This window comes from Rhipicephalus sanguineus, chromosome 8, assembly GCF_013339695.2.
Source record: "Rhipicephalus sanguineus isolate Rsan-2018 chromosome 8, BIME_Rsan_1.4, whole genome shotgun sequence".
Classification (NCBI taxonomy): domain Eukaryota; kingdom Metazoa; phylum Arthropoda; class Arachnida; order Ixodida; family Ixodidae; genus Rhipicephalus; species Rhipicephalus sanguineus.
Window position 1 is genome coordinate 72,034,414 of NC_051183.1, and position 15,026 is coordinate 72,049,439.

A 15,026-nucleotide genomic window follows, 5' to 3' on the forward strand; every position below is an offset into this window, starting at 1 on the left:
CATTATAAATACTGTCACTCAGCTGTTTGTGAGAGGGTTACATAGGTTTCGCATGACGCTAAATATCTCGTCTGCTCACACCACTGCGCGAGTTATGCTGCGGCGTACAGATAAGCGACCAACGGCAATCCTATATTGTGTGTATGCCAGCAGCGGAAGCAGACGCTACGATTATGCTGCAGAGACTATTGAACAGTGCTTAGAAATCGGTCTGCATGGCTTTATCGCTTTCTCAGGCATATAGTCTTGGCGTATAAAGACCTTGTTCTCATTCATACGTGCGCCGAGAATGTACCGCCGACTGCGCGAATGGACCTCAACTGTATGCCCAGTTTACATCACAATAAAATGACTTTGGCTCACACTTTCTCATTTGTTCAATCGGGGACGGTGTCCAAAGGTGAGCGCGTACAAAGTTTCTACTGAGAAGTCAGAAGCCTATGACGTCTGCACTTTATGCTGAAATGGCGTGATAGCTGTCGAACTAAGCGATATTGTACAATTGAAAAAGCGGTAGAGTGAACGTCATTGGAAGCCCTTCCTTTCTTTTGTGGATAGCACATATATACAAAGTCTGCAGTCATTTTTTGCCAAGCGTTATCGAAGGTGTTGGAGTTTCCTTGTTAAGGCTTATGAATGGAATCGTTAGCGTTATTGAGTGTTGTACAACTTCCGTTACTTATCATATGCTGCCAGACCGCCGAGCGTGAGTGCAGCTTTTTTTTACTTTTTATAGATTTATACATTACCGAATGTACGAGAAAAGGACGAGACCCCTGTAATTAAAGAAATCTAGCAAAGGTAGAAACTTAGTGTCGGCGAACTTCAATAAGGTTTACAGGCTCATTTGCCAGAACTTGCCCAACAGATCAGAAAATTTTGCCTTCCTCGTCAATCAACTGACATTATTACTAGTTGATAAGAGCAAGCCAATATTATACTAGAAAAAGTTCCCCGTTTCCGTGTGCAGACAAATAAGATGTATAACGAAGATCATACTTAGCTAAAAAAATTCGTATTTCTCGAACACTGTCGAATGTGTTCTAACAGGGAAAATTCGTTGCCTAAATGGTTTTTCTTTTAGAAAACGAACATGCGATGGTATGGGTGAGGCGAGGGGGAGGAGGAGAGAGGTGAATGGCAAAGGGAAGCGAGGGTAAGGATGAAGAGAAAGGGAGAGCATAAAACATATTAATGCGGCGTAGGACTTTCATCGCTGAGACTTTCTCTCAGCTCCGCTGGCCATTGGTGTTTGCTATAGTAAAGCGACGCCTATAATTTTTGTGTATAGTTGCCTTCATGAGCTTCCTTGCTATCATATTCTTGTGACAAAACAGCACTCCCGTTCGTCATTTCGTTGCATATCATGCAACGGAATTCTGACTTGGCCTACGTTAGATAACTGCACTGACTGTGGCCGGCCTGGGTCCGCTTTTTAATGCCGGAGGCAGGTCCGCGTCCAAATAAGGAACTCGGCCCGTGCAAGCTTATTCATGGTCAAGCCTGGCCTGATGCCCTGCCATGGCCCTTGTAACTAAGCCCGGCCCTAGCCGGGCGTTCACTAACCTAAGCTCACGCGTGCAGGCAGCACCTGAGCATATTAGAATAAAATTTTGATGATGGTTATTAGTTGTTTTCTGTCCTGATGATGATTATTAATATTGGCATAGCCCAATTGGGGCCGATGGCTACAGGCCCGGGCTCGGCCTGCGCCGCCCGACGAACGCGTCGGGCGGCCCGGCACGAGGGCTGGGCCAAGGCCGCGCTTTTAGGTCGACCCGGGCCCGTGCAATGCTCTAGCTGACATGACCCAGAACGAGGTATGTATATCTCAAGTATATATATATATCTCAAGTACTCCTTCACATTTGAACACTAAGTGCTGATTCTGTTGACAGGACAACGATGGTGCTCAAAACTATCGTTACTGCTCATCTTGAGGCGGCAGGCCGTTGTTCCTTTGTCTCTCACTCAAGAGAAAAGTGCCCGTAACAGCTAGAGTGGTAGGCCTACGCTCTTTTAGCAATTTAAGGATTTTCCAGTAAACTGTTCCTTCCGATTTCGTGGTCGCTGTGCATCAATTCTCGTTGGTAAACTTTAGGTTGATGGCCCCAAAATTTTAGTGCTTTTCTATTCACAAACGAAAGAAAAATTTCCACTTGTAAAAGAAAAAGATGGTTGATCCCTCTGTCATAGGAATCGGTATAACACGAAAGTGAAACGTGTCGTCACAGAAGTAGGTTTTAATGCATTGGTATATCAGAGCTTTTATAAGGTCTATTGTTGTTTAGCAGATGTAGCACCGCCTGATGTGGACGCACTCACGTTGACGCCTAGTGGCGAATCTCCGTACCGACGACTAACGCCCATGATCATGATTTAACCCTTGCATTAGCTGAAGTTCTTAACATATACGTGGACCCCGCATATAGTGAATTCCGCACAAATATGGCACCAACAAGCACATAATAAACACTGATACTCTGTATGCACTCTACAAAAGCGTCGTGAAACGCAAAGAGAAACGCTACGCGCGTTGTGTGCTCCCTCTATAGCTTGGCAGTTAATTCTCACAGGGCGAGCGGGGAACGCGGTGCGACTGCCAGGCGAGCGTCGGAGAGCTATTTTTTTATATAGATGGACGCTATGAGCGAGGGTTGGGCTGAAACCACCACCTTGCGGTGTGTGAAACGAAATTATACTTCTATTGGAAACGCACCGAATGGGACAGTCGCAGCAACGGCGCGTTTTTTTCTTCTAGCGAAGTGGTGGCGCACATGTCACCACCCCGTTATAAAGGGTAGGCTCATAGCATCCGTCCATCCATCCATGCAAGTGTACTGTGAGAGGAAAGTGTGAAAGATAAAAGGCGCGTTCATGTAGCTTCCGTTATGTTTGGCCACGGCCGCTAAATGAAAAAGAGGTGCGGCCTGTCGAACGCTCTTTTGCGCCTGTGACAGCGCTAGTTCTTGCTTCCGCCGCCGCAGCGCTGCACAACGGTAAAGAAAACCCGCTCGCACAGGTGGCCAGCCGGCTGCGTGCATTCGTTTTAGTGCTCATTATAGTCGCCTCACGTTGACCTGTGATTGCATTTCGGCTATTTATGTGCAAGACACGCCAGATGACTTATCAGTATGGTTTCCTTTGCGGTTATTGCTGCTATACGCGTGAAGGGCACGCTCCCATGAAAACAGACCTATAAGTGTGCTGTACAGCGCCGCTGCCAAAGGATAGATGGATGAATGTAAAACTTTATTGAACAATCCTTTTTTTTTTCTTCTACTGGGAACAAAAGTGGTCCACTGCTGTTCGTTGATGTCCTCAGTCGTTTGAATGCTCTAGCTTTTGTTATCTGCGTGGACGACTTCCTCATTGCGGAGGCTTTTTTAGAGATGCGTGATTACTTTCGGCTCTTCAAAATAAACTAGCGTGACATGGCATATCTCACACGTATATACTTGCTAAATCTGGTGTATATCTGCTTCGGATTGCACTAATAAGTGCCATTTTTAAATGACACCCGATTCAAACATGAGTTGTTACCATTGAACTACATTACTGAAACACAGTAAATGCAAACGTCTTACCTACAATTGTACCAAAATGGCAAGTTGGGCGAGTTGACGCGTACTCACGTCCTGAAGAAACAGCGCTGATGAAAAACGAAAAGAAGAAATGGTGGAAAGACACACAGCACTGCACACCGAACAGGAGGTTCATTGGCCTTTAACTCTCGCATTTTAACGCGGTCTTCCACGGCAGGGCTGTGTAGGCGGCCGTCCAGTCCAGATAATCTTTCCGCGTTCGACGTCATTCCACTCACCACGCTTTCTTTTTCAGCAACTTCTGCACGCAAGGGATTGACAACTTCTTTTCTTGAGCTTTGGCACTCGTCTAGTTAAACGATATGAAAAGAGTAGGCAAAACACGAACAAGTGGTCTACCTTTGAATGAGGACGCGGCTAGCTTGTAAGCTGGAAAAGATGAAAATATGGTCGACACGGCTGTCGGTCGCAGCACCTTGCGCTCTACCTTGAAGTCATACTGCTTGAAGTGAACGAAGTGAATGTGCGACTTCTTCGCAGTGACCGATCTCCACCACGGCGACAGGTCTTGGGCATCGCAGTTATGGTGAAATGTCCAATCACATTAGGCACTCACTGATAGAGCCAATGCAACAAAAAAAAAATATACCATCTGCCGCTAAAGGGGACCATGAGGTGATGCGAAGCCGGAGCACTTGCACGATCGCGTTCAGTTGGCGTTCGTTGGGCATGCTACCGACCACGCGTCGTGGAACGCAAAGAGGGACGCTACGCGCGTTATATCTTTCATCTAGCCTGGCCGTTAACCCTTTGAGGGTCGAATTTTTTCGCGAAATCCAGTCCAAAAATGTGTAATTTTTTTATTGCTGAAATAAATTCTTCAGACGATTCTATTTAAGAAAAAAATTGTCTAAAATTTTTTTTCGTGACCGTAAAGTGACAAAAAAATCAGTTTTGTTGCTACATACATATGGTTTATTCGTAGTAAAATCAAGCAGAATCCTAAAAAAAAAAGAAGCTTCACAGTTTTTTATGAATAAAAATTATGCATTGTGTTAAACATAGCTCACAAACATACAAAAATAAGCGTACCAGACTACGTTTCCGGTTAAAAACGCTCGTGCTCAAACACTAAAAACTTTTCAGCGTGTGATAGTCTTTGAAGCATGGCTCCCCGCGCACGCGTTTCAGATGTCGCTCCTTGATCGTCATCGGAGTCTGAACTCGTCAAAACTCCTCGTCTGACGAACTGAAATCCAATGAATCAGATTCTGATCGGCAATTGGGGAATAGTCCGCATCGGAAGAATCGCTGCTCGACTCACCGGCAGCAGCGCAACCGACGCGCGCTTCCATAGCGTGAGCGAACTGCGTTAGTGAGCGCACGGAAGAAAACTCTATGGTTCTGCGCCCGTCCGGAAAGCAAAACGAGTGAAAAAGCTACAGTAATACTTCGTCTTATCGCCAACAAGACGTAGTTAGTTTTTCCGAGAACCCAAAACAGGAAACGCAATCACGGCGTCGTCGTTTGTGTAATTTAGCGCCGCGCGGAAACCGATGTAATCGCGCGCCGGGGTGCAATAAATGAGAGAGTAACAAGCGGTCACCCTTTGAGAGATTAGAAACCAAACAGCCATCCGCTCTGCGGGCGCAAGAAGCGAAAACCACCCGAAGGACGAAACCGAAACGAGCCGGACCGCGTGCGCGCGTTCTGATGCGAGACTACAAGCCGCCGCGCCTCTTTGGAAAGAAAACAAAAAAAGACGAAGAGACATTGGCGCAATAAAAAAATTACACGAATTCCCGAAGCGTGGCAGCACATTCCAAGCAAGAGAAAAGGGAGAAGGCGCGAGTTTGAAACCAAACCGCGCCGCGGGCGCTCTCGGTTGCGCAAGCGATAGCCGGCGCGCGGCGCGCCATTTTGCGAAGCATAAAAAAAGCAACAACGGAGAGACATCGGCGCATGAAAAAAATTCCACGTATTCCCGAAGCGTGGCAGCACATGCCAAGCAAGAGAAATCATCGAAAAAGGCGCGCACTTTAAACCAGCTGCACCGCGAACGCGCTCGGATGGGCAAGCGATAGGCGGCGCGCCGTTTTGGGAAGCGAAAAAAAAATACAACGGAGAGACATCGGCGCATGAAAAAAATTCCACATATTCCCGAAGTGTTGAAGCACAGGCCAAACAAGAGAAATGATCGAAAAAGGCGCGCGTTTTAAAAATAAACGCTATGCCGTACATGTACGACGAAAACCCTTTGGTACCAGGAAGCTTCTGCCGTACATGTACGGCGAAAACCCTGAAGGGGTTAATTCTCACAGGGCGAGCGGGGAACGCGGTCGACAGGCGGGCGAGAGGGGGGCAGCGTAGGAGTGGAGAGAGAAGGGGAGGGGACACGCATGCGCTCGAGCTCATCGCGGCGTTGCGCAGAAGAGAATTTCGGCATGTCTAGCCCGCGTTTCAGAGGAAGAGTGGAAATGGGGAGGGGAGAGGGGAAGTGGAGAGGGGTATGGGAGAGGGGGAGGGGAGAGGGTGAGTGGAGAGGAGGTGTGTGGAGAGGGTATGCGCATGCGCAGTAAGGGTGGTCACGCCGCACACCACCACCACCGGATTGAGCTCCGCCTTAAGATACTTCGCATCTAAAACCCGCACCTTTTCTACCTCGTAAGCAAGCGTACGGCTGCTCATTTCCAGCAAGAGCGTTTGCTTGCGCTCGCCCGAGCCAACGCCCCGAACGTTCGCTTACTAGCGGCCGCGGTTTACCGATGTGCAGCGCCCACGATTGAGAAAGCCAGTTCTAATTCCCGCTCAGAGAATCTCAGATCAAGTCCACGTACCACTCCTTTTCCACAGCTTTCGGGTGCAGCCATATATGTGGTCACCTCATACTCCCTGCCATCCAGCTTGATGTCTTTCAGGCCCAAGATTTTCTTGGCATCATCCCCATTGGGCGAGCTGTATATCAGTGTTCCTTGCTTGTATAAATCTCGGCTGGGCTACGGGGGAGGCGCGACGCGTTTTGCGTTTCCCTCTAGTTCATCCGTGGTGTTCAATCACATTTTAACATGCCGCGGGATGGCGACCAAGCTCTGCGTCCAATATGCGACGCTCTTCTGGCTATCACACCTAGTTCTCTGATTACGCTTTCACCGTTAACTACTACAGCTACCACAAGGGTTTTGTTTAATAATTTAGCAGGGACGTTAGTCGTCGGGATGGAGATGTACCACCAATGATCAAAATGGGCACATCCACGTTAAACGCTGCTACAGCTGCCAGACATCGATATACATTGTGCAAACTCTCTTATATCAATGTACAGTAAACGTTCAGTTACTTCTGTAAGGGCACGCTTTACTTTCGTGTTATTCCGATTCCCATGACGGAGGAATCAACCATGTTTTTTTTAGACCTTGTTCATTCATTTTAACCCGGGTTTGAACATTGCTAGGCTTGGCATGGCATGTGTTGAGGGCTTTACTGTGAGCTTGCTCACGCCACATAAGATGAATGGACGACAAGCCCGTCCCCTATAGTGTTCCGCACTTAAAAAGCCAGTATACTCAGATTTGCCGGTCTTTTCTTTCCTAGTTCACTACGCTAGTTTTTCATGCTCTTTAATATATGAAGGTGAGTCAAGGAGCTTCAGGAGATACTGAATATGAGTGTAGCTCTGTGTGATAATATACAAGTCACGAGTATTTTTTCATCACCCACAGTGCCGAAATACAGAGCTATTGTGTATCCCCAAGTCTTCGATGGACGTGATGAAAACACGAAAGTTCTAAAAGTAAACGAAGATATAACTCTGAACCTGGAGCCCAGCTCCATACTGCACGAAAATTTCTTTGTCCGCACATACCGAAATGGAATTCCAGAGCATCAATACGTGAGTAACAAAAATTACAATGGTTCGTTTATCGAAAAAGCATAGAGACAAATGTATAGTTGCTTTACTTTAAGACAGAATGAAATGTTCAGCAGCACAGTTTCGTGAAATACGTGAAAGTATTGTTCGTAAGCACATGAGAAAGGTCATGAAAACAAATATTGGAGTTATCGTAGGCAGACCTGAAAGAAAGCCTGCGTTGCACAGTTCGTCAGTTTGAACAAATAGAAGTGTGTGGTGCCTTTTCTTGGTGAGGATGCTGAAATATTAATTTTTTGGCTGACTTGAGAAAAATCATTCTGAGCTATTGTGAGTTATGCTTCGGGGGTTGACGTTAAAAAGCGAGCGAGAAAGCAGGTGTATGCAGCTGTCTGATATTTGCGTGCTAAATGGTTTCTCACGCGCCCGCATAGACTCGCTTCCGCGTTCTAGGCATGAAAATTCAGTGCTATGTAGTCCACGAATCTACCCGGCTAAACCTTGCACACAGGAAAGAGGGAAGGGGGCTGGATGGGGGAGCCGCTGTTTTGAGCACATAACTGTATGAATCCAGCACTTAAGGAACCCAATTAAAGCATCGTCATAATCTTCATCATTCTCAGCCTATTGTTAAGTCCGTTGGTGAACGAAGGACTCTCCAAAAGACCTCCATTTACCATCCCTTGCGCGAACTCATTTCATTTTATCCCTGCGAAATTATTATTATTTTTTTCGCTGTATCTAACTCGCTGCCGTTTGTATCTATTCCTTCGTGCTATTTGACCATTCGTCGTCCGTCCTGCGCGTGATCAATCACGCAATAGAGAAAGTTACTGAACGCACCCAACATCTTTAAACTGCTTTCAGAGACTACTGAAATGCATTCGACTCAGATTATACATCAGCGGTCTTGGAGGCGTTACATCGCAAATGAACGCTTCGGAATCTACCAAAGATCCACAGCCATGCTGCTTACTCAAAAGAAAAGCAATAGAATCACGATAGAGTATTGCGTCAGAAAAAGAAGCACAACAGGTGGTATTTTTAGTTTTAAACTGAAATGTGATAATTATGCGATGAAGGCCTGGAGATAAAGGTTGAGGAAATAAAATGTCCCGGCGGTGGGACCCGAATCGGAAATTTTGGCGTTACATGTGCGATGTCCCATCAACTGAGCTATGGCGAAGGCCGTTCCCCCGTAGACGCTCATGGATACTGCTGTGTTTAAATGGCATATGGTTCACTGGCAAGAAACGAGGCTTAAACTTTACGAACGATATTTATTGTCTACCGTTTCTGTCAATTCTAGCTGGAAGTGCTCGTGAGCACGGGCTTTCTCCTGGAAGGAGGCGCTTCTTCTTCGGTCCGACACGGCGCTGCGCTTGAATAAACACACGCCTGGCCGCCAAGTCACTCGTCCAGCTCGAGCGAATAAAGTTTTTGTATGGGCCTGTTGGTAACAACTCCTTGCTGTTGTTGAATCTTACAAGAACGTACATGGCCATCAGTACCTCTGTATACATCGAGAACCCTTGCAAGTTTCCGCATTTGTCGAGGTGATTCCTCAGCTTGGACTATGAGCATGTCTCCTGTTTTAACGTCGTTGGTGGTTCTCTTACGCGAAAAGTGCGCCGATCGAAGCTGCAGATATTCTTTCGTTCACCGTTTCCAAACGGTCTCAGTTAGGCGTTTCCTGTATGCATGCCGTCGTACCGCTTCCGTGCGCGTCGGGTCCGTTGGCATGTCGTTGCTGCCCTGCGGTAGCGTCGTGGGTCTCCGTCCAATGATGAGGTCTGCTGGGGTTAATGCACGAGGTTTCGCGCTGTCCGACCCAACGTCGGTGAGAGGCCTCGAGTTCACGACATCCTCTACTTCCGTAAGCACAGTGGGGAGCTCTTCGAAGTTAAGCCTAGCTTTGCCGAGAACCTTTCTCAGTGGAAGCTTTATCGTCTGGACTAGACGCTCCCATCATCCGCCTCACCACGGAGAGCTGGGCAGAATTAACTTCCAGGTGATCCTCTTCCGACCCAAGTGTGTCGACACATCCTCTTGGAAAAACATCTGGGAGAGCTTGTTTAAGTCTTCTGACGTCTTCTTAAACGTTATTGCATTCTCTGAATAAATTACGTGAGGGAGACCACTTCGTGCTACGAAACGTCGTAAACACATGAGGAAGGCGGCTGGTGTCATGCTGGAAACCAGTTCCAGGTAGACTGCACGTGATGGGGCCCATGCGAAGAGCGCTATGTAACATTTTCTCTCCCCGGCTGTAATCACAACAAAGAGTGGTCCTTCGAAATAACCTCCAGTAACTTCGAATGGGTTCGTCGATGATAAACAATGACGTGCTATAGGAGCAGTCGGAGAGTCGCCTTGGCTAATACTGAAGCGTCAGCACGTATAACAGCCCTGTATGACTTTCTTGACCAATATTCGTGCCCAGCAGATCCAATACTTCTCTCCCGACTGTCGAACAAGCAGGGACTTTTGGAGGTGGCCGGGAGATTTGAAGTTTCTAAAGTCTTGTCATGGCGACTTGCTTGCTGTCCGACAGCTCCAGGTCTTTCTTCCAGGGCAACGTCAACTCGTAACTTCCGTTTCCAAGACCGACGGTTTCTTCAAATTGTTTCAATACTGGACTGAGCTTGCTCTCACTCAACGCGTCTACGCTCTCGAGTTCCCAGAATGAACGGAGAAATTCGTAGCTCTTCTGTACGCTCGTTTTCAATACGCAGACCACAATCCGCTTGTCTGTGACATCCGATGCCATGCTGCTGGCGTTGCCTTTAAACATCCACCCTGTTTGGAGTTCATAGTAATAAATGTCTCATTGCTTGCGCATCGAGTGACCTCTCTCGTCATTAGCCTCTGCATTTGGTAGGAACCGATGAGAACGCTTATGCCGTCTTTCCCGACAACGGATCCGTATAGTACTTGATCAGCGATGTCTTGTCCAGACCTCTGGATTTCAGCGACGAACGGTGAGCTTGTTGTAGTTGCCTCGATATCATGGCATATGTGCTGTATTTCAATGGCTTGTAAGGCAACTTCCGCGCATAAAAACTGGCTCCGCAACGGAGCTGCACAATACACCGCTTCTGCGCTGCTCGACTTGACTTGCTTGCAAATGTGTTGAACGCAATGACGGTGGATCCCACATATGGCAACTCCAGCTTCTTTGATAGCTTCTCTGTGACGAACGTGCGCTGAATACCCCCGTCTGTGACACCTCTGACGTACCGACATGTAACATCTGTTATAGCCAGCGCTGGGCAAAGATACTTTGAAATTGTATCGCGATACGATACAAGATACTCAGGCAAGAAGTATTGGAGATACAGATACAAGATACTGCCGCAATAATTGTATCCGATACGATACTTGGTTATTGTATCTTAAGATACTTCGATACATTCTCAAATTTGTTATTATAGATCCAGATAAAGTAGCAGTAAACACCTATGCGCGAAAATGTCCGCTTGAAAATTTCTTAACTGTGACCTATTTTGTTTCACTTGAATAAAATGTCTGTTAGTATCTCAAAAGTTTTGTGCTTTTTGCTCAAAGTACATTAGTTTCCTTCCAAAACAACTTATTGGGGCTTGTTTTAGCTTGTTCACAGGACAACTCTTTGTACACTTCGCTGACAGCGGTTCTTTCTTGTCATTTTTGCAATTGATGGGAGTCGCTGCTCAGCTTGCCGACCAGCTAGCGGGTTGCCATATAATCACAATAACTTCAATAAGAAGCGTTCGCACGACGGTGCAAATACCGGTGTGGACTTTTACCTTGTTCGTAAAAGACAGTTAACACAATACCGTGTATCCGGACAGGTGTACAGCAGCAACAACGCTGGTAGCGACATTTTTTTTTGGGGGGGGGGAGGGGGGAGGACGCATGGTGTATACTAGGAGTTTGAGACCTTTCGATAGCGGCCCGGCCCACTAAGACCATCTTCGTCCCATTTGTTTTTATTTTCTAAATAAGTATGTTCCTGAGCTACACAGACATAACTCGTAACAAACATTCCTTTCGTGGGGAACATGTGGTCACCATGAGCTGAAACATAACCGTGGAACAAAAACTCTATATTTCAGAATCCGCGTCCAGATATCAGTCATTCTGCACATCGATATCGATGTTTCTCAAATCCTGACTCCAAATACCCCTCAGAAATGACCTATATATGAGATATGGGAAAGACTTCCTTTAAAACGCCCCTTAAAACGCCATTTTGTTCAAATTCTCTCCCACCATCTTCACTGCCCCAGCCCTTGGAACTAAATTTCGCGACTGCGGCCCGCTGGCTATAAGCTGAGTTTGAGACGCCTTGTGTATAAGTAGATGACGTAAACCTGCAATGAATTTTCATATTCTACTTATCTGCTGGCGCAAAGGATACTTTGTTGATATACTCACTAACGTGCAATCTTTTAGCAATTTTTCTTAAACAAGAGAACGTGTGCAACACAGAAACGTCTCAGACGTATTGTATCCCACTAAGTGGCGATTAGTAAAACGAAAAGTATTTAAGAAGGCCTAAAACAGGAAAACAAATATGAGAAAAATAGAGAGGTGGTTGTGTAGTATCAAACATTCACATTGAATGAGTACAGAAACACAATACAGACGGCGCCCTTAATAGCTATGAGCATGAAGTATCGTCATCTTACCTGTCGAGACAATGTAAAATTCAGTGCCTATGGAAAATTGCCTGAAATGGCTCGTTGGGACGCTAATGAGTAAAACTGAGCATTCAGTAAAACAACGTTTCTCGAATCCCCTTCCTAACATCTTTAAGGTGGCTCGTAATGATTTCCATTATTATAATGCAAACTCAATTTCGCTATTTTCCTAAGCGGTAAGCAGGATGTTTTCTACTGTATACTCAATGCACGCCCACATAATTATATATTTGTTTTCAAGATCGCCTTGGCAACGTGTAACTGTGTAAACAGTATTGGAAATAAAATAGACAGAAGAATAAAGCAGAGATCTTATTTTGGGAGCGCGTTACAAAAGACTGGAAAAACAGTGCAGAGACATAGGTAATGTAGGATGCAAAATGATAGCTAAGAAAGCACTTGTGCTAATAATAAAATTATGATTTCATAAATTCTGTGCATAAATGTAGCAAGAAGTGAAAAATACGGTACGCCAAGATATTTTCTGTTAGGTAAACGCTTGCTCTATTAGATCTAGCATCAGTACGAGTGGTGCTATAGTTGTTTGCATATCTTATTTGCATATGAGTTAATTCATTGCATGCGAGTCAAACTTACATCCACGAGATCCTTCAAATCGCTGATATGTAAAATCCACGAGACACAAATCAACGCCATTCTTGCACGCATCACATTTCGTTACGGAGCAAGACGCAAGAGAATCTTCAATAACGACACCAGCAACATCAGAATTCGCGCGATAGACGCCACACGCAGTGGAGTACGCGGCGCAGGACAGTGTCGCGGCATCGGCGCAACTAAAAAGAAAAGAAATCGAGAAAATAAAAGGTACGTGGGCTGGGCGTAGACGTCCGCGCGCTTGTCTTCCTCATCTGCTGCCCTCACTCTGGCGGAAAAATAAAATTGCGTCACTGCCCTTAGACTTATTCAGATGGCTTAGTGGCACCAGTACCAGCTTGAGAAGCGGAGCTTCGCCAGTGATTATTGTTTCGCACGGTTGTGTTGCGATAGAAGTATCTTGTATCTTAAGATACACGATACATTATCGAATGTATCGGAAATACAGATACAGATACTAGCCTTTCGAGACGTATCGCGATACATATACAAGATACCCATAGAGTATCTAAGATAGTATCTAAGATACATGTATCTTCGATACTGCCCAGCACTGGTTATGGCCCAACCCCGAAACAACGCGCGTTGATGAATTCTCGAGGGCATGTTGATGATTCCTAGAGATGCACACACAGTCGTGTTTCTGCTTGGTTTGCGTGGTGGTATTCTGGCAATTGTCCTGCCGGTTTCGCGTGTCTTCTGGCTCAATTTCTGCGGATCACACACGCTCGTAGCATGACGTCCTTGAGCGGTAGAGCACGTATTCTTGCGCCTACAATCACTCGCTCTGTGACCTTTAGTCGTGCATCGAAAGCACCTCATGTATGCGGATAAAATGTGCTTCTTTTGCGATAGCGGAAGATCCAGCGAGCAGTTTTCCGTGGAATGTTGCCTCGATTCACAAAATACACAGTTCTCGGGTACTTTCATGGCGTTCTTATGGAGAACTGAAGACGTCAGTCTCGAGCCACGAAACTGGCGCGATTTGTTTTGCGCACTCTCCATATAACCGTCTCTTCCTCGAAGGTTCGCGAGCTCGCTTTTCTCTAAGCTCTCCAATTCGATGGACAAGAAATTTAATAGGCATTCTAGCTCCATGATAGAGGCTGCATTACTGGTGTCGCTCGTCGGGCCATTGGAGCAAGGCCAATGGCACTGTACAACGAGATCGTGCGGCAGAGGTCGCAGCAATATGTCGCACAGCATTGCAGAAAAATACGTCTTGTTGACCCCAAGGGTCTCCAGTCCTCGGATGTTGATGACGACCTGGTCGTACAGCTTGCGAAGAGCCGTTGGTTCGCTTGAACGGACTGAAGACAACGTACGACGCCTGGAGAAGTACTCCTGTTCAAGTCTCGTTTTATCACCGAAGCGACTCGTGAGTATGTCGATGGCGTCCTTGTAGCAAGTTTCTGGGTTGACAGGCCCACAATAGCTGAAGCTGCGTCACCCTTTAAGAAGAACCTCAGATAGTTGAACTTGTCCATCGCAGTCAGGTCTCTGTTCCTGTGAATCATCTGGTCAAATTGTTCCGAGAAGTCGTTCCACCGACCCAGATCACCAGCAAATGGGGTGATGGTAAGCTTGGGTAGCGTGGTACCAGAGGCTCCAGTGGTTCTGGCTACTGAGGAAGTCTGAAGCTGCGGTGTTGATGACGTGGCCGCAGCATTGCGGTCGCGCTTGCTAAGCAGCTCACTCATGACGCTGGTAGCGTTGTCCTCGTATTCAACGACGGTGTTGTGCTCTTGTTCAAACTCTTCATCCGCTATGTGGCTCTCTAGCTCCTCGTTGATTTGGTTAAGCTCATCGTTGTTCGCCTTCAGACGTTCGTAAATGGCATCGAGCTGAAGTATGGTGACTGTTGCATAGCCGAGAAGAGCTCTTGCCTTGTTGATAATCCTGGTGTTGAAAGATCGTCTCGACGTCCGCTTGGATTTCAGCCGCTGCATATCGGTCTGTTCACTCTTAGCGTTCCGTGGTCTCTGGTAGTAGTTCCCGAGTTTCGGCACCAAATTGTTTAAAATGGCATACGGCTCACTGGCTAGAAGCGGGGCTTCTAGCCCCGCTTCACGAACGATATTTATTTTCATCATCACTTTTCATCACTTTTCATCATCATTTCAATAAACATCACGAACGATATTTATTTTCAACCGTTTCGGTTGATTCTAGCTGCGAGTGCTCGTGAGCACGGGCTTTTTCACGGAAGAAGGCGCTTCTTCTTCCTCGGTCCGACACGGTGCTGCGCTTGATGAAACAGTTGTGTATGCGTGGCCTCAAACGGTTTAGCCGTAACCATTCATAGAACTA

The 15,026-nt window shown here is 46.5% G+C and overlaps 1 protein-coding gene across 1 annotated transcript in view; it reads left to right on the forward strand.

Annotated features, from left to right (window-relative positions):
- Positions 1 to 595: 595 nt before the first annotated feature.
- The window catches only part of LOC119402086 (metalloproteinase), a 73,934-nt gene continuing 59,503 nt past the window's right edge, over positions 596 to 15,026 (forward strand). The window contains exons 1-2 of the mRNA XM_037669187.1: positions 596 to 706; positions 7,265 to 7,434. Coding sequence (XP_037525115.1) covers positions 637 to 706; positions 7,265 to 7,434 — 240 coding nt within the window. The 5' untranslated portion in view covers positions 596 to 636. The remainder of the gene's footprint in view (positions 707 to 7,264; positions 7,435 to 15,026) is intronic.